Source organism: Pygocentrus nattereri, chromosome 21, assembly GCF_015220715.1.
Source record: "Pygocentrus nattereri isolate fPygNat1 chromosome 21, fPygNat1.pri, whole genome shotgun sequence".
In the NCBI taxonomy this organism is placed as follows: Eukaryota; Metazoa; Chordata; class Actinopteri; order Characiformes; family Serrasalmidae; genus Pygocentrus; species Pygocentrus nattereri.
The window spans coordinates 34,154-54,590 of NC_051231.1; the positions used below are offsets into that span (position 1 = coordinate 34,154).

The 20,437-nt window shown below is 42.2% G+C and overlaps 1 protein-coding gene across 1 annotated transcript; it reads right to left on the reverse strand.

The window, feature by feature from the left end:
- Positions 1-1,401: 1,401 nt before the first annotated feature.
- On the reverse strand, positions 1,402-19,630 carry rap1ab (RAP1A, member of RAS oncogene family b). The gene is made up of 8 exons (XM_017685805.2): positions 19,420-19,630; positions 11,362-11,450; positions 9,933-10,001; positions 9,788-9,844; positions 9,119-9,259; positions 4,317-4,460; positions 4,049-4,168; positions 1,402-2,540 (listed from the first exon to the last, which is right to left on the reverse strand). The coding sequence occupies exons 2-7, from the start codon at positions 11,416-11,418 to the stop codon at positions 4,079-4,081; spliced, it is 558 nt and encodes a 185-aa protein (XP_017541294.1). The 5' UTR covers positions 11,419-11,450; positions 19,420-19,630; the 3' UTR covers positions 1,402-2,540; positions 4,049-4,078.
- Positions 19,631-20,437: the final 807 nt, after the last annotated feature.

A 20,437-nucleotide genomic window follows, 5' to 3' on the forward strand; every position in this document is an offset into this window, starting at 1 on the left:
CAACTGGGTATGTGTGCTCCTCGCCACCGCGGCCAAGACAGTTGGAAGGGTAGTTCACCGGTAAAGGTTGTTTCATCCCCCTTCAGGACAAAAGGTCCGGCCGGACCTGGTGCTCACCCAAGGGCAGATTGCGTTTGTTGTGGATGTGGCAATCTTCTTCAGGAGAGCTCCGGATACCCTCTCCGAGGCATGCGCCATGAAAGCGGCATGTTACCAAAATTATGGATGGATGAGCCATGGAAGTGAGGACTGTCAGGTTCTTTGGGTTTCCATGAGCTGTTATCCGAACTGGGTCTGTCATCGAGTAGTGCTTCCCAACTTTCTGAGCACACAGAAGGATCGGGGTCATCAAGTGAGCATGATGCATTGGTAGAGGGACCAGTGCATGGCCATGGGTGCATAGGCTCCCGTAGCAGGAAAGTGAGTACTTGTGCTGGTCCAGAGCTGGTGCACAGTGTTGGGTGAACAGTGTTGCAGAGACTAAACGCAGAGAATAAGTCCCTAAAATTCACTCAGGTGGCTTTTTTGGAGTGGAACAGTGGTAAAAGAGTCCCTCTCAGAGATTGTTTTCTGGCCTTCCGCAAGAGACAAAGTCCCAAAAATAAGTATCTAAAAATGAACTGTGACTGAAATTTCTAATTAGGAATGCATGTTTGTTTTGAGAAGTGAGGACAGGTACGCTGAGCGTGTTTTGAGAAGTGAGGACAGGTGTGCTGAGCATGTTTTGAGAACTGAGGACAGGTACGCTGAGTGTGTTTTGAGAAGTGAGGATAGGTGTGCTGAGCATGTTTTGAGAACTGAGGACAGGTACGCTGAGCGTGTTTTGAGAAGTGAGGACAGGTACGCTGAGCTTGTTTTGAGAAGTGAGGACAGGTACGCTGAGCGTGTTTTGAGAAGTGAGGACAGGTACGCTGAGCGTGTTTTGAGAAGTGAGGACAGGTACACTGAGCGTGTTTTGAGAAGTGAGGACAGGTACACAGAGCGTGTTTTGAAAAGTGCCTTTCTGTACCTGCTAAGGCTGTCCTTCCAAGCAGAGTGAAATACTTCCAGCTTGGTTAGCCACCATCTGCGCTACAGTTGATAAGTCTGGAATGACCTCAGTAAAGTGTGGAGCTGTATCCGGCGTTATTGAACGCTTCATGCAGTAACGGCGTGATGTATACACATTTTCACTAAGACCAAGTTCATATGAGATTAGGAAATGATCTGAAACTACTGAAGTTTGTGGGAGAACAGTTAGATTATGTACGTCAACACCCAGAGTCAACACTAGAGTCTAAGAGAGATGAGTTTTTAAATGGATCTGCTGTGTTCTCAGAGTCAATATTAAAATCTCCTGCAATTATTACTTTATGTTGCTGTAAGTTCTGATTTTAGAAGTAGAGAATAGAGAAGTAAGACTGCAGAGGTCAGGGTGTTTTAATAGTGACAATAGGATTTTGCTATTTTCGTCATTATTTTGCGACACCCGGTTCTAAAAATTGATGACTGTGATTGCTCAACAATTTTCATACAGAACAAGATTAAAGTTTAAATGAAAGTTAATACAAACAATTGGATATAATGAAAACATACTAAAATTTAATCAACCATAAAAGCCAGAACATCCTTCGACAGAAACGCATGAGAAGCGATAGAGGAGATATAGTACAATATAATTAAACCTCAAGAGACCTAGTAATTGGTCTTTTATCACTATAAAAACACCCATAGTTTACATGTCCAAAAAAAAAAAAAAAAAAAAGAATTATTAGAATATGCTATGGAGCTACGAAAGTCAAGTGACTAAATACAAAATAGTCACAGGTTAGGGGTCAAGATCCGGTTGAAAATGTCCATGGATGTAAACGGAGAACAGTGTTTATATACACCTTATGTTAGCTCAGTCTATAAACGTTCACACAGTTGATATCAAGAATGGAAATTCGGAGAGGCGACACTTTCACTTGCCTTCGTTTACAACATCTACATTTAAATCAAAAGATGTGGTCATGCTGTTTGAAATAAGAAACACTGGTAAACTTTTATTTCTTCTATTTTTTCCACCCATCTGTGTTGGAGAGGGTATGAAGCCATGGCAACGTTATGAGTTCAGGTGGAAGTGAAAAAAGCTTTTAATCTTCAGTAAAATTCAGTTCATGGTACCAAATCCTTCCTCCTGCCATATGCAATATTCACACATTGTCTTCATATGTATTTCTTATACTGTCTGATGGTGTTTGTGGGTAATTAAATTGTTTCCCGTTGCTGAAACGACGTTGGTTCTCGGAATGAAATGATGCGAGCTTCTGGTCGGATTTATGGAAGATATTTTGCTGGAGTGTTCCTGAGGAATACTGAAAATGAGTTCTACTCAAACTGTGCTAAATGAAGGTTTCTCCTCAGATTTTCTGGAATCAAACCGAAATGACTCCTCGTGTTCCCTTTGTGCATGCTGTTCTTCTTCAGGTTCGTCAGTCTGCTGGCACAGCTCCACTCACTGAGGATGGCAATGCTGGCACATTCCAAATGGGGCAAGAGTTCTTCAATATAGCATTCTCCTGGAAGACAAAGCATATAATTAAGCAGTAGAACCCAAGAGGGAATGAGTTATCGCGGAATAACATCCCGGCTGTGATCTGGTGTCCGTAGATCATCCCAGCCGTGATGTTATTGGTGATAACTCCCTCCTCGAGTGTCTCTACTGCTTTAATACAGCAGGTAAATAAACACAGTAAGAAATGAATAAACTGGCCGTGAACGCGGCGTTTAATATGTTTTAATGTTCAGCTCCTTCCTCCTAATTAGAGCTCCTTAACAAGCAGCTTGTTGCTACATCAGAGTAACGAGCTCCGTCCACTCGCTGCTCAGCCGGCAGTTCGTTCTCCAGCTCCTTACACTAAATTCCCAAAATGTCGTCTCCACTGAGCAGCTTCTCTGTTTTTACTGGGTCAGTTTTACGGCTCAGTCTGATTTGGTCTGACTCTGAAGATCAGACACGTCTGGCGAATGGTGTTGGGTTCATTTCTGGCTGATTCCAGGTTGTTCAGCTGTTCTTCTGTTACAGCTGCCGACTGAAAAGCTGCTCAGTGGAGACGACAGTTTGGGAATTTAGTGTCGTCTCGTCTTCAGAGTCGGACCGAATCGGCTGTCGGTCAGATGTGGTCTTAACAGTGTCCATTTTTGAAAATTGAAAATGCCTGCTGTTCTTCACTTTGTGTGTAAATTTCATGATGAACGAACCAAAAGAAACAACCCAAAATTACTTGGACAACTCTATTTGTTCTACTGACTTGCATTAAAAGTAAAGCAGATTTTTTTTTTTGCTTCTCCTAAAAAGTTATTTTGGATGTTGGTTTTGTTCCTACAATGGTGAAAAAAGGTTAATATTCTGGTCTTGTCCAAATATATATATATATATATATATATATATATATATATAAAATAAAATAAAATCTTCAATTTATACACTATAATTGCAATTGCGATTTAAATGGTCATAGTCAGAAAAATCGCAATTAGATATTTTATCCAAATTGCTCAGCCCTAAATCTACATGCAGCTTGCATGCATATGATCTTGCTAACCACACGCTTAAACGGAGTCTAAAAATATTTAACCCATGGAGAGTACCCAGTTTCATATTCTGTCATGCTTTGCAACAACCGACAATTAAATTTAAATTAAATTTGACCGTCTCCTCCTCTGATAATCGACCACTGCAGTCGGGTCATCATTTTGTAGTCTGGGCCCTGCTCTTATGTCCATTTCCAGTGGTATCCAGAGAGAAAAATGTACACACGACAAAACATATCAGGTTCTGAACATTTTTATTTAATACGGGGGATGATGGAGGTGACTGTTTCAAAAACCCTGTTCATTCTGGCCATAGAGATATGGAGCTCAGACCCAGAGCTCCTAATATGGGCATAACAAGGACTACAGAATGACGCACGACTGGTGGTCTATTCCTCTGACTGCACATAGCATCAGCATGCAGGGTCCTAAAAGGACAGGTAGTAGCACATGCTGACCTTCTATCCCTGAAAACTGTAGTAAATAAACGTACCGAGCTCAGAGCTGCTGTAGGGAGGGGACTCTACAGAAGCGCACAGTTGGATTTCTTTTTCGCTTTCTTCTTTTCCACAGGTGTTTTTCTATTTATCTGTCTGACCAAGTCATAAAAGATCTGTAGCGAGAAAAAATTACACAAGATGGTTACATAAGAGATCAAGTAGGACCAGATCTTGAGAGATAATGAAAGAGCTAAACAGACAAATGAGTGAATAGTACAGCTATATATTAGTACACATTCTTATGTACTAACATATACTTACATCAAGGACATTGATCTTTGATTTGGCTGAAGACTCTAAAAAGGCACAGCTGTTCCACTGGCGGGCCAGATTCTGACCCTGCTCCTTCCCCACAACTCGCTCATCCTCCAGATCACACTTATTACCAACCAGGATCATCGGCACCTGAGACGGAGACCCAGAGAGACGGAGACAATTAGTTGCATGAGCCGGTTCTTTGTTTCCTATCTGGTGATGCACCTCAACAATTATGAGTAAATTAAGAAACAGAAGACCATAAACATACATCATTTCCTCACGCGACACATATATTATTTGTTCTTTCTTTGGGTGAGGGGCTAGGATTTTCTGGTAGCCAAATCAAATGCTTTCATTGGCCAATTTGGCTTGCAGGCTGCACTTTGGGCAGCCCTGATGTAGAGACTACATCTATTTCAGCCGGTGAGCATCAAACGGGTCTGTTATGTTTGCGCAGCAGTACACATTCAGGACTCCATGACTATGTTTACACAGCAGGTAAAGTGACAAATCTGATTTTCTCTCCAAATTCGATTTTTTGTTTTTGTTTGGCTGTTCACATTATATTTCAAATGTGATCTTTATGGGGCATCAGTCAGCACAGCAGTGCTGCTGGAGATTTTAAACACTGTGTCCACTCACTGTCCACTCTATTAGACACTCCTACCTTGTTGGTCCACCTTGTAGATGTAAAGTCAGAGACGACAGCTCATCTGCTGCTGCACAGTTTGTGTTGATCATCCTCTAGTGCTTCACCAGTGGTCACAGGACGCTGCCCACAGGACGCTGCCCACAGGACGCTGTTGGCTGGATATTTTTGGTTGGTGGACTATTCTCAGTCCAGCAGCAACACTGAGGTGTTTAAATACTCCAGCAGCACTGCTGTGTCTGATCCACTCACACCAGCACAACACACACTAACACACCACCACCACGTCAGTGTTACTGCAGTGCTGAGAATGACCCACCACCCAAATAGTTCCTGCTCTGTGAGGGTCCATGGGGGTCCTGACCACTGAAGAACAGGGTAACAGAGTATCAGAGAAACAGATGGACTACAGTCTGTAACTGTAGAACTACAGAGTGCAGCTATACAGTCAGTGGAGCTGATAAAGGGGACAGTGAGCGTAGAAACCAGGAGGCGGTCAGAGTGTTACGTGTATATATTATACTGCTGTAAGGAAATGAATTTCAGAATGTGGCATAAATGTGAGCCCTTAATGAAGCTAATCTCACTGTGAACTGAATCTGTGTCCCTGCTAGTTAAGCTAAGAACCGGACAAGCAACGCTTAGCGAGGAGGGAAAAAGGAAACGTTTCCAGCCCCGCCCATGCAGGATCAAATCTACTTCCCGTCTGCATGTTTCCATGCAGCCGGTACTGTGTGGAGTGACGTCTGTCTCCGTGTGTGTGAGGATAAGCAGGACACACATAATAAAGCTGAACAGGTTTCAAGTTGATATACAATTCATAACATTAAGGCTCCACTGTTCATAACCATAATCAAAACAGCCCATTTTGACTTGCAGTGCTTCTGCAGCAGAGAGAACTAACAATTAAAACGGCAGGCAGATGCCTGTTTAGGACCCGACTGATAGGAAACTATCATTATCACTATCACCACATCACTATTTAACTCCACTCTACTGGCACCTGTTTTACCTGATTTTTTTTTTACTATCATTTTTATTTTATTTTATTATGTATTTGTTTATTTACTATTATTAATATTTTTATTTTAATTATTAAGATTATGAGACCCTTATTAGTCCCATCTTTAGTCATTAGTCCCCCTGATGACTCTAAAGGAGTCGATTTGATGTACATTATTTTGTTGTATATCCCTATTTGGACATCAATGCATGGTTTGTTCCTGTTAAATTGTCTTTTTTATATTATTATTGGTCAAAATGAACTTTTTAGTACTAAATTCAATTAATAATATAATCGATAATGCCAGCGTTGAGTGATCCTTTTATTCCCACAATCCCTCATCCGTGCAGTGGATCACTACATACACACACAGTGGGCAGCACTATCCACAGCGCCCGGGGAGCAGTTGGAGGTTAGGTGTCTTGCTCAAGGGCACTTCAGTTACGTGCTGTCCACCGAGGGGATCAAACCGGCGACCTTCCAATCACAAGGCTGGTTCCCTAACCTCCAGCCCACGACTGCCCCATTATGATTATTCATTTTTAAAGTGCTGTGGAGATCAGTGTTTACCCTCATCTTGCCTGCTTGCCTTGCTAATTAGCTGAGGCAGTGAGCTGAAGTCTGCAGTGATTTGGCCCATGAGGACTGGAGCCTGACCTGTTCTTCGCTTCACTGCAGTTTTTTTGGGAAGACTTTTAGCTGTGCTAACTTAAGTCACATCCACTGGATTACTGTCAATTGATTATTAACAAGCATACCATCACCTCCTACCTCCTACTTTACCTTCAAAAAACAGTTATCATCTGGCTGTTCAAGTCTAGGACCCAATCCCATTTCCAAGTTTTACCCCTACCTCTTGTTTTCAGGTGTTGCCCCCTGAAACTGAGCAGTGGTTGAGACCCTCTAATAAAAGAGCATCACTTCATTATCAGCTACTAGCGCCGCTCTGTAGGCGACCCTGCCCGTCTGCAGGGACAGCAGAGGAGGGGAAAGTTCAGCTCCTCACTGCTTACATTTAGGGATCATACGCCTTCAAAGAGGGGGGCAGTTATTTATTATCTTTTATTATCTATTATTTATGATATATTATATTATTAAATGGTACAGCAATTCTGAAGCCTGAGGCGCCAGAATGTAATTGATGCACCATTTAAATTGGAATGGAAACTTTTGCTAGCCAGCTACCGACCAAGACATCAGTATACTGTGATTTTTTTTATGCTTGTTATGAAGAAAAGTGCCATAATACACTGAAACGACATAAAACTCTGAAAATGCAGTTGTATCATAACTTTTAATGGAGAAAATTCTCACATTTGTGGTTTTCTTTGGTCTCTTGTGCAGTTTTTCTTTTTTTTTTTCCCCTCACAATGTTTACAGCATGTCTTTGAAAAACTTCGTTTTGGAGGGTCATGTAATCCTACTACTTCGCCCTACCTCTCTATCTCATCAAAAATTAGGACATCCTACTCCTAGGGTTAAGGGCTAAGTGGTAGGGGAGAGGGATGAAATGAGATTGGGCTTGAGTTTAACAAGAAGCAACACTAGATCATGTTTACAAACCATCAGCATGCCTTAAAATAACTAACAAAGTTGGTTTGCCTCAACTTCGGAGAACAGAATCCAAAAATATTATGAATTCTTCTTAACAGCCTAGCATTAAAAAAAGGCCATTACAAATATGCCGCCTATTGTGGAACTGAAGAAGGACGCTCCATACAGCAGGAAAAGGTCCAACTGCACCCTCAAGAGTCCACAGAATGCTGAAATGTTTTTCTTCCCTCTCCACAGCCTCCCCTTCTCTCTGTCCTCCCTTCCTCAACCCCCATAGCTGCTGGACCACAGACCGAGCAACAGGGTGCCAGTCGTATTTGGACTTGTCGTGTGGAGAATGTTTCAAATCCAAACAGGTCCAGGCTAGGAACCCCAGTGCGGTTCCCCAGGGGACGTTGACAGAGCTACAGTACATATCACAGCACTGCAGCTCTAAAGAGCAGAGCAGAAAGAACGAATGCTGTGACACAGTTCACACTGTACAAGACCAAATATGAGGGCCTGGGGCCGGAAGAAAACAGCAAGCACGGAGAGAATGCCGACAATGTTTACATAGCTCCACCTTCAAGCCATTATTTGTTGTCAGGCAGTTATTGATTGCTGGCTATGAGCACATAAATCTTCAAGCAAATGAGCCTCTTAGAAGAAACAAGGTTGACTTGTATACAATGTGTATTCCTTTCCACTGAAGGTGTGCAATATGGTAGAAAATCATTTAAGATGTTCTTACAGCACAAGACATATTTTTATAAGGTTTAAGGTTTGCAAGTGAAATGGACTAAATTTTCCAGTGAAATAAAACAAGCTATGAAAAAAAAAGTAAACTTTAAAACTTTACTAAAACTAAAAATTTAAAACATTAAAAAAAGTGTCATAATTCACCAAAATAATGATATATTGCGCACTTTCCATTGAGCTCCTAGGCTTCTATATTTTCTTTCTCTATTCGTTCTCACAATGGATCTTTGCTGCGAATGGGATGTAACACAGCTCTAAACGCAGGCCAAGCCACAGAGCTAGCATGAGGAAAGAGGAAGTGCGGCAGGCGGTGAAAAGTCCAATCATAACAAATTCCAACGCCTCTAACTGCTCCAGGCCACGCTCCCCTGGGCCAGGGGCTTTATCCTGGGCTCAGTGCATTCCCTCCACACATGTCCAAAAAAGGGCATCCCCTGAGTGGCACAGCCCAGGGAACAGTGGAGCATGCTCCAGGCAGTGGGCTGGGCACATGGAGTGTTAAGCTATGGCATAGCAGGGATCTGTGTTGGTCCACAATAAGATTCAGGCCATTGTTGATTTTTTTGGTGCTGATTTTTATATTGTCTACATATACTATTTTGTAAATATGAAAAAAAAGGAGTTACATGTGTGTACCATGTATTGTAAAAAAATCTGAATTATACTAATCTAATCAAATTGTGAAGAAATTAAAAGACAAAAAAAAAATCTTATTTAAATATATAAACTCCTATTTAAACTATATAAATACTCCTATTCAAATCAAAATGAGACCAGAGATTTACACCTCTAGTACACATTTATAATGACTTTGGCAGGTTAGGGTTAGGGTTCCCCCCGAGAGCTCCCTCAGACACTTACATCTTCAGTGTCCTTTACCCGTAGGATCTGTTCTCGTAGATCCTGCAGGTCATTGAAGGTGGACTGTGCTGTGATAGAGTATACGAGAGCAAATCCCTGACCATTCTTCATGTACAGGTCCCTCATTGCTGTGAACTGCTCCTGTTTCAGGAAAAGAAGATGACAAATGAGTGATTTTCTCCCCGACTCTTATATCGGTCATTAAAAATGGGAAAACAGCTCAACAATGATGGCATATCAAAGCAAGTCATTAGTTTGCGACAAAATATCACATTTTATAAAGCTGCTGACTCTTGCTCCAGCTGGCTAATACTCGCCAGGGAGAGCAGCCTGGGTTAAGGGCCTGGTCCAAAGCCCTAGTGACAGCAGCAGAGGTTATCAGTGGGCACACATGACCTTTTTGGTTCATGGCCAAGTTCTGATCAATGAGCCAATAACACAATAATCTGACATCACTAAAACTGTGAAAAGTGGGTCATTAGAAATCATCCTCTCCGAGTTCTCTCCTCTGTGTTGCAAAACCAGAACAAAAAGCTCAGTTCAGTTCAGATGTAATGTAGCTGGGCAGTAAGTTATATTTTCAAAGGGCCTGGGTGACAAGCCAATGTAATCAGATATCAACAATGACTGACAAGTAACCAAAGAGTGAGGAAGTGCAACCCTACTTACTGTGCCTGCTGTATCTAGGATCTCCAACATGCACTGCTGCCCATCCACTTCGACTTGCTGAAAGAGGTAGAAGCAGGAGGTTTAGGACAAATAGAACCCACTCAAATGAGATATAAGCTGAGCAGAACAGAGAACCAAATGGTACCTTTCTGTACGAGTCTTCTATTGTGGGGTCATATTTCTCCACAAAGATTCCCTGGACAAACTGTACTGTCTGAAATACAAACACACAGAATGGGAGTGAAGAACCAGATGTAACAATAACATATATACACAAATACATATATACACATACAGACAGTATCTCACATAAAAGTGAGCATACCTCGCACATTTCTGCAAATATGTTATCCTATCTTTTCATGTGACGACACTATAGAAATGAAACTGATACGTATAATATATATAACAAAGTGGTCAGTGTGCAGCTTGTATAGCAGTGCAGATTGACTGTCCTCTGAAAAGAACAACACACAGACATTAATGTCTAAACAGCTGGCAGCACAAGTGAGTCCACCTCACAGTGGACGTGTCCAGATTGTGCTTAAAGTATCAATATTCTGTGTGACCACCATTATTATCTAGCACTGCCTGAACCCTTTTGGCCATGGAATTCACCAGAGCTGCACTGGTTGCTACTGGAATCCTCTTCCACCCCTCCATGATGACATCACGGAGCTGGTGGATGTTAGACACCTTGCTCTCCTTCACCTTCTGCTTGATGAAGCCTCACAGGTGCTCAGTTGAGTTTCAGCAGGGCAGTTGTCATCTTGGAGGTGTGTTTGGGGTCGTTACAGAGTTGGTAAACTGCCATATGGCGCAGTTTCGGAAGGGAGAGGATCGTGCTCTGCTTCGGAATGTTATAGTACATGCTGGAATTCATTTTTCTCTCAATGAACCGCAGCTCCCCAGTGCCGGCAGCACTCATGCAGCTTCAGACCATGATGCTACCACCACCATGCTTGACTGTAGACAAGAGACAGTTGTCTTGGTGCTCCTCACCTGGGTGCCACCACACATGCTGGACACCATCTGAGCCAAGCAAGTTTATCTTGGTCTCGTCAGACCACAGGACCTGGTTCCAGAAATCCATGTTCTTGGACTGCTTGTCTTCAGCGAACTGTTTCTGGGCTTACAAGAGTTTGAAAGTACATTATCCATCTATTAGACTGGAAAGAAGAGTTACAGCCTCATATGACGCCCAGCTTCTGAATGTAGGTTATGAAATATGAAAGTTATGAAGAACATGACCAAGTGCGTTGTGGTGGTCCCGAGGAGCTGAAGAGGTTAAACAACAATGATATTTGGCACCAACAAAATATTACAACTGAATACAACTGTGACCTTTCACAGACATGCAAATAAGTAGATATTTGAAACACACTGTAAATTTACTTATTTTTAACAAGTTTTGCACTTAAATTTCTCATTAAATTAAATGGGATTCCTGCCAACATTCTTTAAAGTCCATCCAACCACAGACAGGGCGATTAATATGATGTGCATCAGGTTACTGAAGGAACTGTTAGCCAGGCCTGCAGGCTGGACCTTTGGAGTCTAGGTAAATCACTCACTAGTGCAGACTTGCCCACTCCTCCAGAGCCCAGCACCACAAGCTTGTATTCACGCATGGCAGGGTCACTTCACCAGACACCTCAGAAATCTAAAAGGACAGAGAAGGAACATTAAGGACAGAGACCAGAGGCAATATTACAGAACCTCATATCATATCTGATTTGTTGTCATAGCAACTTCAGTAAAGACTGAATTTAGGACAGAAGCCATTACAGAACAAGTTAAATCTGTAATCTTATCTTATTTCCAAACAGGAAATTGGTTTTACAGAAACATCCTAAGTTGTCAAAATATCTGAAATATTTTCTTAACTTTAAGATAAACTTAACAGAGTGTCTTAACATCCGTTTAACTGTCCATTTCTATTGTTTTATGCAGTGACGGCTAACGCAGTTCACTATAACCAGCACAATGACACAGCATTTATCTACACTAAAAGCACTGTTTTAAACAGCGTTTAAGAACATTCAGGTGTTAATGTCTGATAAAAACTCGTTAGATTCAATATTACAGTGATTGTGGTGAATAATGAGGAGACGGAGCTGAACATGTGTCTGTTTATTAGAAGGAGTAATTAGTGCATTTAGCTAAAGCGTTTGGGAAATGGAGATTGAAACTGATAAACAGAAGGGGGCGCTGCCACAATATTCTTAACTCTCAGTTTATCACGCTTTAGTTTTGTTTGACTTTCTTTACACTGTAACTGTAGCTAATGTTAGCTGTCTGGCTAACTAACTTGATTATGTGTATATGCTTCAGCTGTGCCCATATGGTCGGTCACTAGGTAACAGAAAGGACAGCTGATCATTGACTCTGATCGAGTAAGTTAAGATTTCCTAACTTGAGATAAGATGCTGCAAGATCAGATAAGATGCTGTAAAATCAGATACGATTCTTAAATCAAGATCAAATTTGCATCTTCTGTAACACAAATTTGTGAAAAATCTTATCGTGACCTGTCGGATCTTAACTTAAGACAAAAAGACAGGAAGTTTCTATAATACAGCCACTAGAACCACACATAAATTTAGATCGCCTACTTGTGGATATAACCGGACACAGAAGAGGAAGCTTTCAGTTTTTCAAAGAAATCTGTAAGGATGTTTTTCCAAACCTCCAAAGTTCAGTCTTAGATACTGGTTGCATTTTCTGCCCAAAAACTTTGTGCTGTTATCTTTGACTCACGCTGCTCTCATGGACATTCAAGCATGATGAAGTAAGAACCCGTTTTCTGTTTAAACTGAGGGACTGGAGATTTGTGTTCTTATCTAGAACCAGGCTGGTCGGCGAGTTGACAGGCGAAACAGCTCCATCATTAATATCACAGGCTTGAAAAGCACTGACAGTGTGATTTACTGTAAAACTGCAGTGTAAAAGTCTAAAAATGTCACTTCAATGTTTTACACACTTCAAACGTCTGTATTTCAGTCAGAAGTCTCATCAAACCCAGGCCGAGTCCCAAACGGCTCTGTACTCCCTAAACAGTGTTCTAGCTATGAAAGTTTAGAAGTTCTGGCCTCTACAGTCAAGGAGCAGGGAGCCGTTTGAGGTTCGGCCCTGCTGGTGCTAGATAAGCCTTTCAATGGCAATTTGGTGACCAAAAAATGCTTTTTGAATTTACCTCTTATTCTCCAGGGTATATTTTGGTTTGTCCATCAAAATTTTCTTCACCAAATCATAAGGCAAAGTATTAATAGTAATAAATAAAAATAAATTCACATTTATTTCATGCAGGGGGACAGGGTCATCTGGGATTTTCTGATTTCCCAACTGCTACCACAGCCCTATCTGGACTAGCGGTCAACGATGATGATGATGATGAATGATGCATGAAATAAATCATCATCGTCGTTAACCACTTAATCCAGATAGGGTCATGGTAGCAGTTGGGAGAGCAGAAAATCCCAGATGACCCTGTCCCCCTGCATGAAATAAATGTGAATTTTTATTTATTTTTTTTTGTAAAAGCTCCCTCAACAGTTATGTTCTGTTACTACAGAACGTGTGTTTTATGATCTCCACATATCACTACACGCTCACAATTCACTGCTGAAAGCCAAAAATCTGCGCCGCTCTTTGTGTTGTTCTCTAAAAGTGATGTTTCCAGAGCAGATCACTGAAGAGACGCCGTCTGTTTATAGTTTAGAGCCCAGATTTGGGGAAAAACAGGTCGACTTTCAGTAGAAAAACAAACTGAGTTCAGCTTCTTTTATTATAAGGGTTTACAATGACATCACCGTCTATTAGACTGGAGAGAAGAGCTACAGCCTCACAAGACGCACAGCTTCTGAATGGAGCTTATGGAATATGAACGTTATGAAGAACATGACGGAGTGCGGTTCGGATCTGAGGAGTGGTCTCGAGGAGTTTAAAAGGTCAAATGGTGCTGTGCAAGAATATGTTCATTGTTATACGACAAAAAGCTTTAAAAAAAAATCATGACGTCTGCAATATAGAGTGATGGGCGGCCAAACGCTCTCCTCATTCAGTGGTCCATGGTTGCTTAGCAACAACACCATACTCTAAAGGAACTACATTTCTTGGCGATTTTATCACAGGGAAGGGAGTTTTACTCCGCTTCACATCGTGCCTAAGAACACCATTCCAATGATAAAATTGCAGTAACCCAAGCCTCTCATGGCTTATCGCTTTAGTAAGGTCTTCTTAATCGGCTACACATCCTTTCAGACCCACAGCGCTGAGTCATCTTCTCACAGTGGAAGCATGGACAGAAACACCTGTGGATTTTTCTCAGACCTGAAGCAAAAACTTTTATCACTCAAAAACGAAAGCTTTCAGTGCTGCCTATTTGTGGTCCACCTGGACTTGCACGGTCATCGAGTCTCATTTTCTCTATTACGTTTAATCATTTTTTTTAAACTCCAGTTTTTCCTTTGACTTTTCCCTTTCCTAACACAAACATTATCTTCCATCTAATCTTCTAATAAATATATCCAGAAAAATGTATAACATGCATTTGTCAAATGTCCCATTTGAGTGGAGAAGTTAATAAATGAAGGTGGACAGCCAGCCACACAACAATGGGATCATCCTGGGGTGAAGCCCAGGGGCGGGGAGAGCTGCAGCATGACCTCAAAAACACAAAGCAGCTGTGGCTTTGGATGGAGGTGTGTGGTCAGGAACTGTGCAACTGGCCTTGGAACTGACTGTCGTTCTCCATGACATCACTGCGTATCACGGCCTCTGAATGTTGACAGCTGTGAGAGGAGATAGAGGAGGGATAGTCCTGCTAGTAGTGATAAGGGTGCATGACAAATTGGTGGCCAACATATCATCTACTGATAAATGGGAAAATAATATGGGTTTTGACGGATATTCGCATAAAAAAATGACCAGCACTGGACAGTATTGGGTGTTACTCATGGTTATGAAGGTATGATGGTATACCAGTTTGCATGTACACATGCAGTAAATGAAGTTAATAATTACCTACTGCTTGCTCAACTTCAGAGCCAACAAATGACAGTCAGCCAGATTTTTCACTGAATGCTGATTCTGTGTTAACAGCAGTGGTACTGCAGGTTCCGTTAGCACTCAGCTTATCCTGCGTTCACACCGGCAGCGACTTCTCACCTCCTCGCCCAAAGCACTGGTCGCTTGTCACCTGTGGGCGTTTCTTAACTCCAGCGGACTGTTGGTTGCCATGGTTTCACTGATGCCAAGCACAAATCAGATGCGTTCCCACTACAAATAAAAATCCTGGGGAGGAATCACTTGTATGGTAATTTGTATTTAATCGCTGTGCCTCTGCAATCAGTTTAAGGGAAACAGAATTTGGTCTTTTCAATTACTGTCTATTTGCAGTGAAAGCACTGCTGCATTACTTAATTTGTAGTAGAACAACTGTAAAATCCAAAAACTGTGCAGCGTTTCACAGTGGCGGAGATCAAGCGCGTACTAAGCTGCTCAACTTCTATTGGTAATCAGTGTTGGTTCATTACTTATCTGCATAAAGCTAAACTCCGCTCAACTCTGTTGCGTCGCTGACTCTGCCTACTTCGCACCAACTTTTGTGCTGCCTCCTGTCATGGAAATTGCGAGCTTTCATTCGCTTAATAATCCATTAACAATCCGACTAAGAGCTCAATTGAACTACAATACGTCCATGTAAACACCTCAATCTATATAGTCTAGTCTGATTGAGACCATTCAGAACGCAGTGTCTATCTGACTGATCAAGGTGGATAATCCTGTAATCTGTCAAACAGAAGAATCCGTGTAAACGCCTGTATCCGATTACATTCCCTATCAGAAAGTTTAAGTCCATTCTGCATGTGCGGTGCAAATTTATACCGTTCAACATGGCAGAGCAGAAACTGGTCTGCAGAGGAGACGAATTTCATGCTCTGATCTTTAAAAGACGGCGGTGGGACGGACGTCCAGCTTATGTGTCTCAGAGCACGACGTCTTCCTCTCAGCCTTCTTTAATAAGGACGTGTGAAGGACGTTTTCCTGAGTCTGACGTCATTTTAAAGCAGTTAAAAACACAATCACTGCTCACTGCTGCTCATCTCACTCTGACTGGACTCACGGGATGTTGACCGTCATGGTAAACTCTAGCAGCACTGCAGTGTCTGATTCACTCAGACCAGTGCAACACACTAACACACCACCACCACGTCAGTGTTACTGCAGTGCTGAGAATGATGCACCTCCCAAATAGCACCTGATCTGTGAGGGTGCATGGGGGTCCTGACCACTGAAGAACAGGGTAACAGAGTATCAGAGAAACAGATGGACTACAGTCTGTAACTGTAGAACTACAGAGTGCAGCTATACGGTCAGTGGAGCTGATAAGATGGACAGTGAGTGTAGAAACAAGGAGGTGGTCAGAATATTACGCCTGACCGGTTATATACTGTCTTGGTGAATCAAGTGAGTGTATTTCTGCTGCTTGACTTCTCACCAAGTTTCCGTTCACAGCAAGGGTTCTCTGAACTGCTGGCTAACTTCTCAGTGAAGCAGTACATGAAAAGAAAACCACAATAACACAATCGCAGTCCAAATGAAACACGAGTAAGTCGTTCAGCGATCAGAAACCTCTGAGTAAAAACACTGATGTGCCTTTTTCTTAGGCGCTTTTTTTCGTCATAGGAGCTGTCTCGCTGGCTAAGACCACAAAAGGTTGCAGAATGCACAAGAGACCTGATAAAGAAATGCAGACAGAGTCATGAAATTCAAATGCCACCTTCGAGTTCCCCTAAAAAGTTTCCACTTTGTCAGCTCATTTTGTCCCGATGAGTCAGGATGAGAAATAACTAGACTAGCAAATCTTTATCCCATCACGCTCACTGCTTCAACCGAAACCTCACATCTAGAAAAATCTAGAAATGTGGTCGGGTTTCCGTTTTTCAAGTTGAAGTATCTGAGTGTACGTTGCACATCCCTAACACCCCCCCCCCCCCCCCCCCCTCCCCTCCCCTCACTGGTTTAGCCAAAAGCACATGGAGTCAACTGTCTTCTTCAGCAACTTGCATGATAAACTACAGTTTAAAAGTCATTTGAAAAAGTTTTTAATGTTAAATTCAAAACATACCACGAAGCAAGTTTTAAAGCCATTAAACCTATCTGTATGCAATCAGCATTTCGCTGCTGTCAGAACAAAACCATGTATCTCCAAACAGCTAACTTTACAGGAGAAGGAACGTACTTTACTTTTAATATAAGTCAACGGAACCAGCAGTAAACTGTAAGCATATAGTGATATACGTAGATCATAAAAACACATTCTGTTCATTTGAGGAGAAATTTTACAATAAATAAATAAATAAAATAACAATGTATATTTACTTCATGCAGTTACTGAATAATTTGCATTACAATTACAGGAGAAGGAAAAAGCCTACTTTACTTTTAATGTAAGTCAATGGAACCAGACGTCTTTCCAACTCATTTTAGGCCGTTTCTTTTAGTCCATCCATCTTGAAATTTACACACAATGTAAAGGACAACAGGCTTTTCAAATTAAGTCAAAAAACAGCAAAAAAAATGGAGATATGGGGTTTTCTTCCAACAGCAGCGATTCACTCAACGCATCAAGTCTTAATGAACTACCAACACTTAAAAATGCTTAAAAATAATCTCACATTAAAGGCACAGTAACAAAAACAACCTGTTTAATTCTAAGACGTAAACATGGTCTGGACAATGGTCTTTTTTGGTACATAAACCCACACAAACAGTGTAAGTGGACCTCAGGGGCTTGGATATGGGCCCTTTGAGGCTACCGAGACATAGTTCCCCAAATAATCAACAGATTACTATACAGTACACATACAACCCGAGACGCAAAATCCCTTGAGTAATATCTCTGTTGGCTTAAAGAGAAGCACCGAGGGATGCCGACTGTGCTCTTAATCAGCTTTGCGTGATTACAACTGGCAATACACAGGACAGGTCCAGTCTCGGACAGAATTTCAGCCTTTGCTTTGTTGGAAAATGCCGAAATATTGGTTTCCTGATTTCCGCAGGCAATCATTTGTACATGCAAAGCAGATTTATCACATGGTTGTGGCCTTGCACACCTTGCTGACACCTCAGGGTCTATTCGGCTAATTTAAGGCTTATGTGTCATCGGTGCTGGAGCGGCAGAATGTAGGGCAGCGAGAAGAGGAACGGGAACCGAAAGCTGCCTTGAAGTGTCTTAGATTTTAAGTGAAAACCATCCCGTCCATTTAAACTGAGCTAACAAGTCAGCAAACCCTGATTAGAGCCCAGATCTGTCATTTCAGCTGAAACACACCAAGTTAACAGCATCTTAAAATTAATAATAGGAGTGACTTGTTTACTGCAGTTCGTAACGTTAAACCTAAGAAAAAAAATATCCCAGAGGCCTTAAGTGTAAACCTACTTTAAGGATAAACAGTGTAGATGCACTATGACCAACAGGTTAAGCTACTTCCTAAACTTTTATAGTGCAGCTTTTGTGAAGGATAAGGCCACTGTAAGCCAGAAACTGGAGCTGATGTGAAGCACTAACACCCTGAACAGGGATTTCAGGCTTCTGGTAAAACAGTGATATTTTTTAGAAACCACTCAGGAACTGCAGACCAAAGGTGCTCACATGCCCAAGTCTTTCCCAGTAAGCTCTGAAAGCTGTATCAGTTCTTCTTATGCATCAACATCCTAAGACATGAATCAACACCTATGACATGCATGACGTGTAAACAGCAACCTGTCCCGCTTCCTGGCCCCTCAGGTTAAACACAGGGCCCAAACCAAACCCGTGTCCTCCAGTTAAAGGGCCACAGCAGACTGTGTGATGGGTCCACAAGTTTCACAACAAAGACGTTTGTATTACATTCATTGAAGCTGGAAAGTCTTTAAACGCATAACTACGTTACTGAGCAGCAGTAGCACTAAACCCATGTGACGCATGGCTGAACCTCCACCACCCAGGCTTTAGTGGACGTTGTGCAGAGTCTGTTGTTCCAGGTCGGAGATAAGTTGCAAAGCAGCCACAGCGGCTCCTGGTTTTCGCCGCAGGGCGGTTTAAATGCAAGGTTCTGTGGCCTTGAGTCCAAACCGAAAAACAGTCCAGCCTCTCTGCGGGAAAGCGGTCCAATAATAACGGCCCGCGGCTTTAAACCGAACCGAATCCGCATTAAAGCGGTCCAATAATAACGGCCCGCGGCTTTAAACCGAATCCGCATTAAAGCGGTTCAATAATAACGGCCCGCGGCTTTAAACCGAACCGAATCCGCATCAAAGCGGTTCAATAATAACGGCCCGCGGCTTTAAACCGAACCGAATCCGCATTAAAGCGGTCCAATAATAACGGCCCGCGACTTTAAACCGAACCGAATCCGCATTAAAGCGGTCCAATAATAACGGCCCGCGGCTTTAAACCGAACCGAATCCGCATTAAAGCGGTCCAATAATAACGGTCCGCGGCTTTAAACCGAACCGAATCCGCATTAAAGCGGTCCAATAATAACGGCCCGCGGCTTTAAACCGAACCGAATCCGCATTAAAGCGGTTTTTTGTGAAAGACTGGCTAAACAGTTAGCTTAGCATAGCTAACGTTAGCTACCTACCCCGCGCGCCCGGAATTAACGGAAAACTTCTCTTCGACTGGAGCGGAAAATTCCTCTTCGCCGTGAGGGACCCGACCATTCCACGCTGAGGATTCCAGGAGGCCTTCACCAGCGCAAACAAACTAAATAAATCAGCGGAAATATTTAAATATAAATGTGTTTTGACGCTGAACTCCGCCGCGATCCGCTCCCACAGCCCGCACCGCTGTCACTCTGCAGCGCGGGTAGCTCCTTTTCCACCCGCATTTCGGACACTCACGCCTTCCTTCGTTAGGATTGGCTGGTGGGTTGAGACCCCTGGCGCTATGATTGGCTGCTTTGGTGAGCGCGGCGAGTAAGAACTCCGAGCCAACCGGAGAGTAGAAGACGGGAATCTGCAAGCCAATCACGGGCGGGATCATAGGCGGGATCTGCGCAAAACGGGTGGGAAGGTGAACGAGCAGGATGCAGCTTCAATAAAAGTCTCAGCATTGTTTCAGACTGAGACGAAGTTTTAGTGTCAGTACATGTGTTTAAACTGTGCTTGTGATTTAAGAAGCACTGTCGCGTTATAATAAAGCAGTAATAAAGTAGTTTAAAAGGAAAGAACGCAAATAAAAAACGCATTACTTATTTTAATCATTTAAAGTTTTTTTATTATTATTTATTTAAATATTTTACAGTTTTAGATTGCTACACAAACATAGTTCTCATAATTCGGCTCCATAAACAGTGCTATGAAGTACACATAAGCCTTTTTATGGACAAATCGTGAAATCTGATAAACCAAAATTCCTGGGCTTCTAATACTTTGCCACCACTTTTTTAAACCAGTATTCAGAGAAACTGTTGAACCAGTAGATCCAGGCTTGAAGTACCCATGCTTTAGTATAGTGGACAGATCAGCACAGGCACAGCAATAGCTAAAGATCAAACCGGTTGAGCTGGTTCAGATTTATTACAGAAGAAAAAAGAAAAACACAAAGTGACAACAGAAATGTAAGGTTACGCAATAACAACAACAACAGCAACGATTATT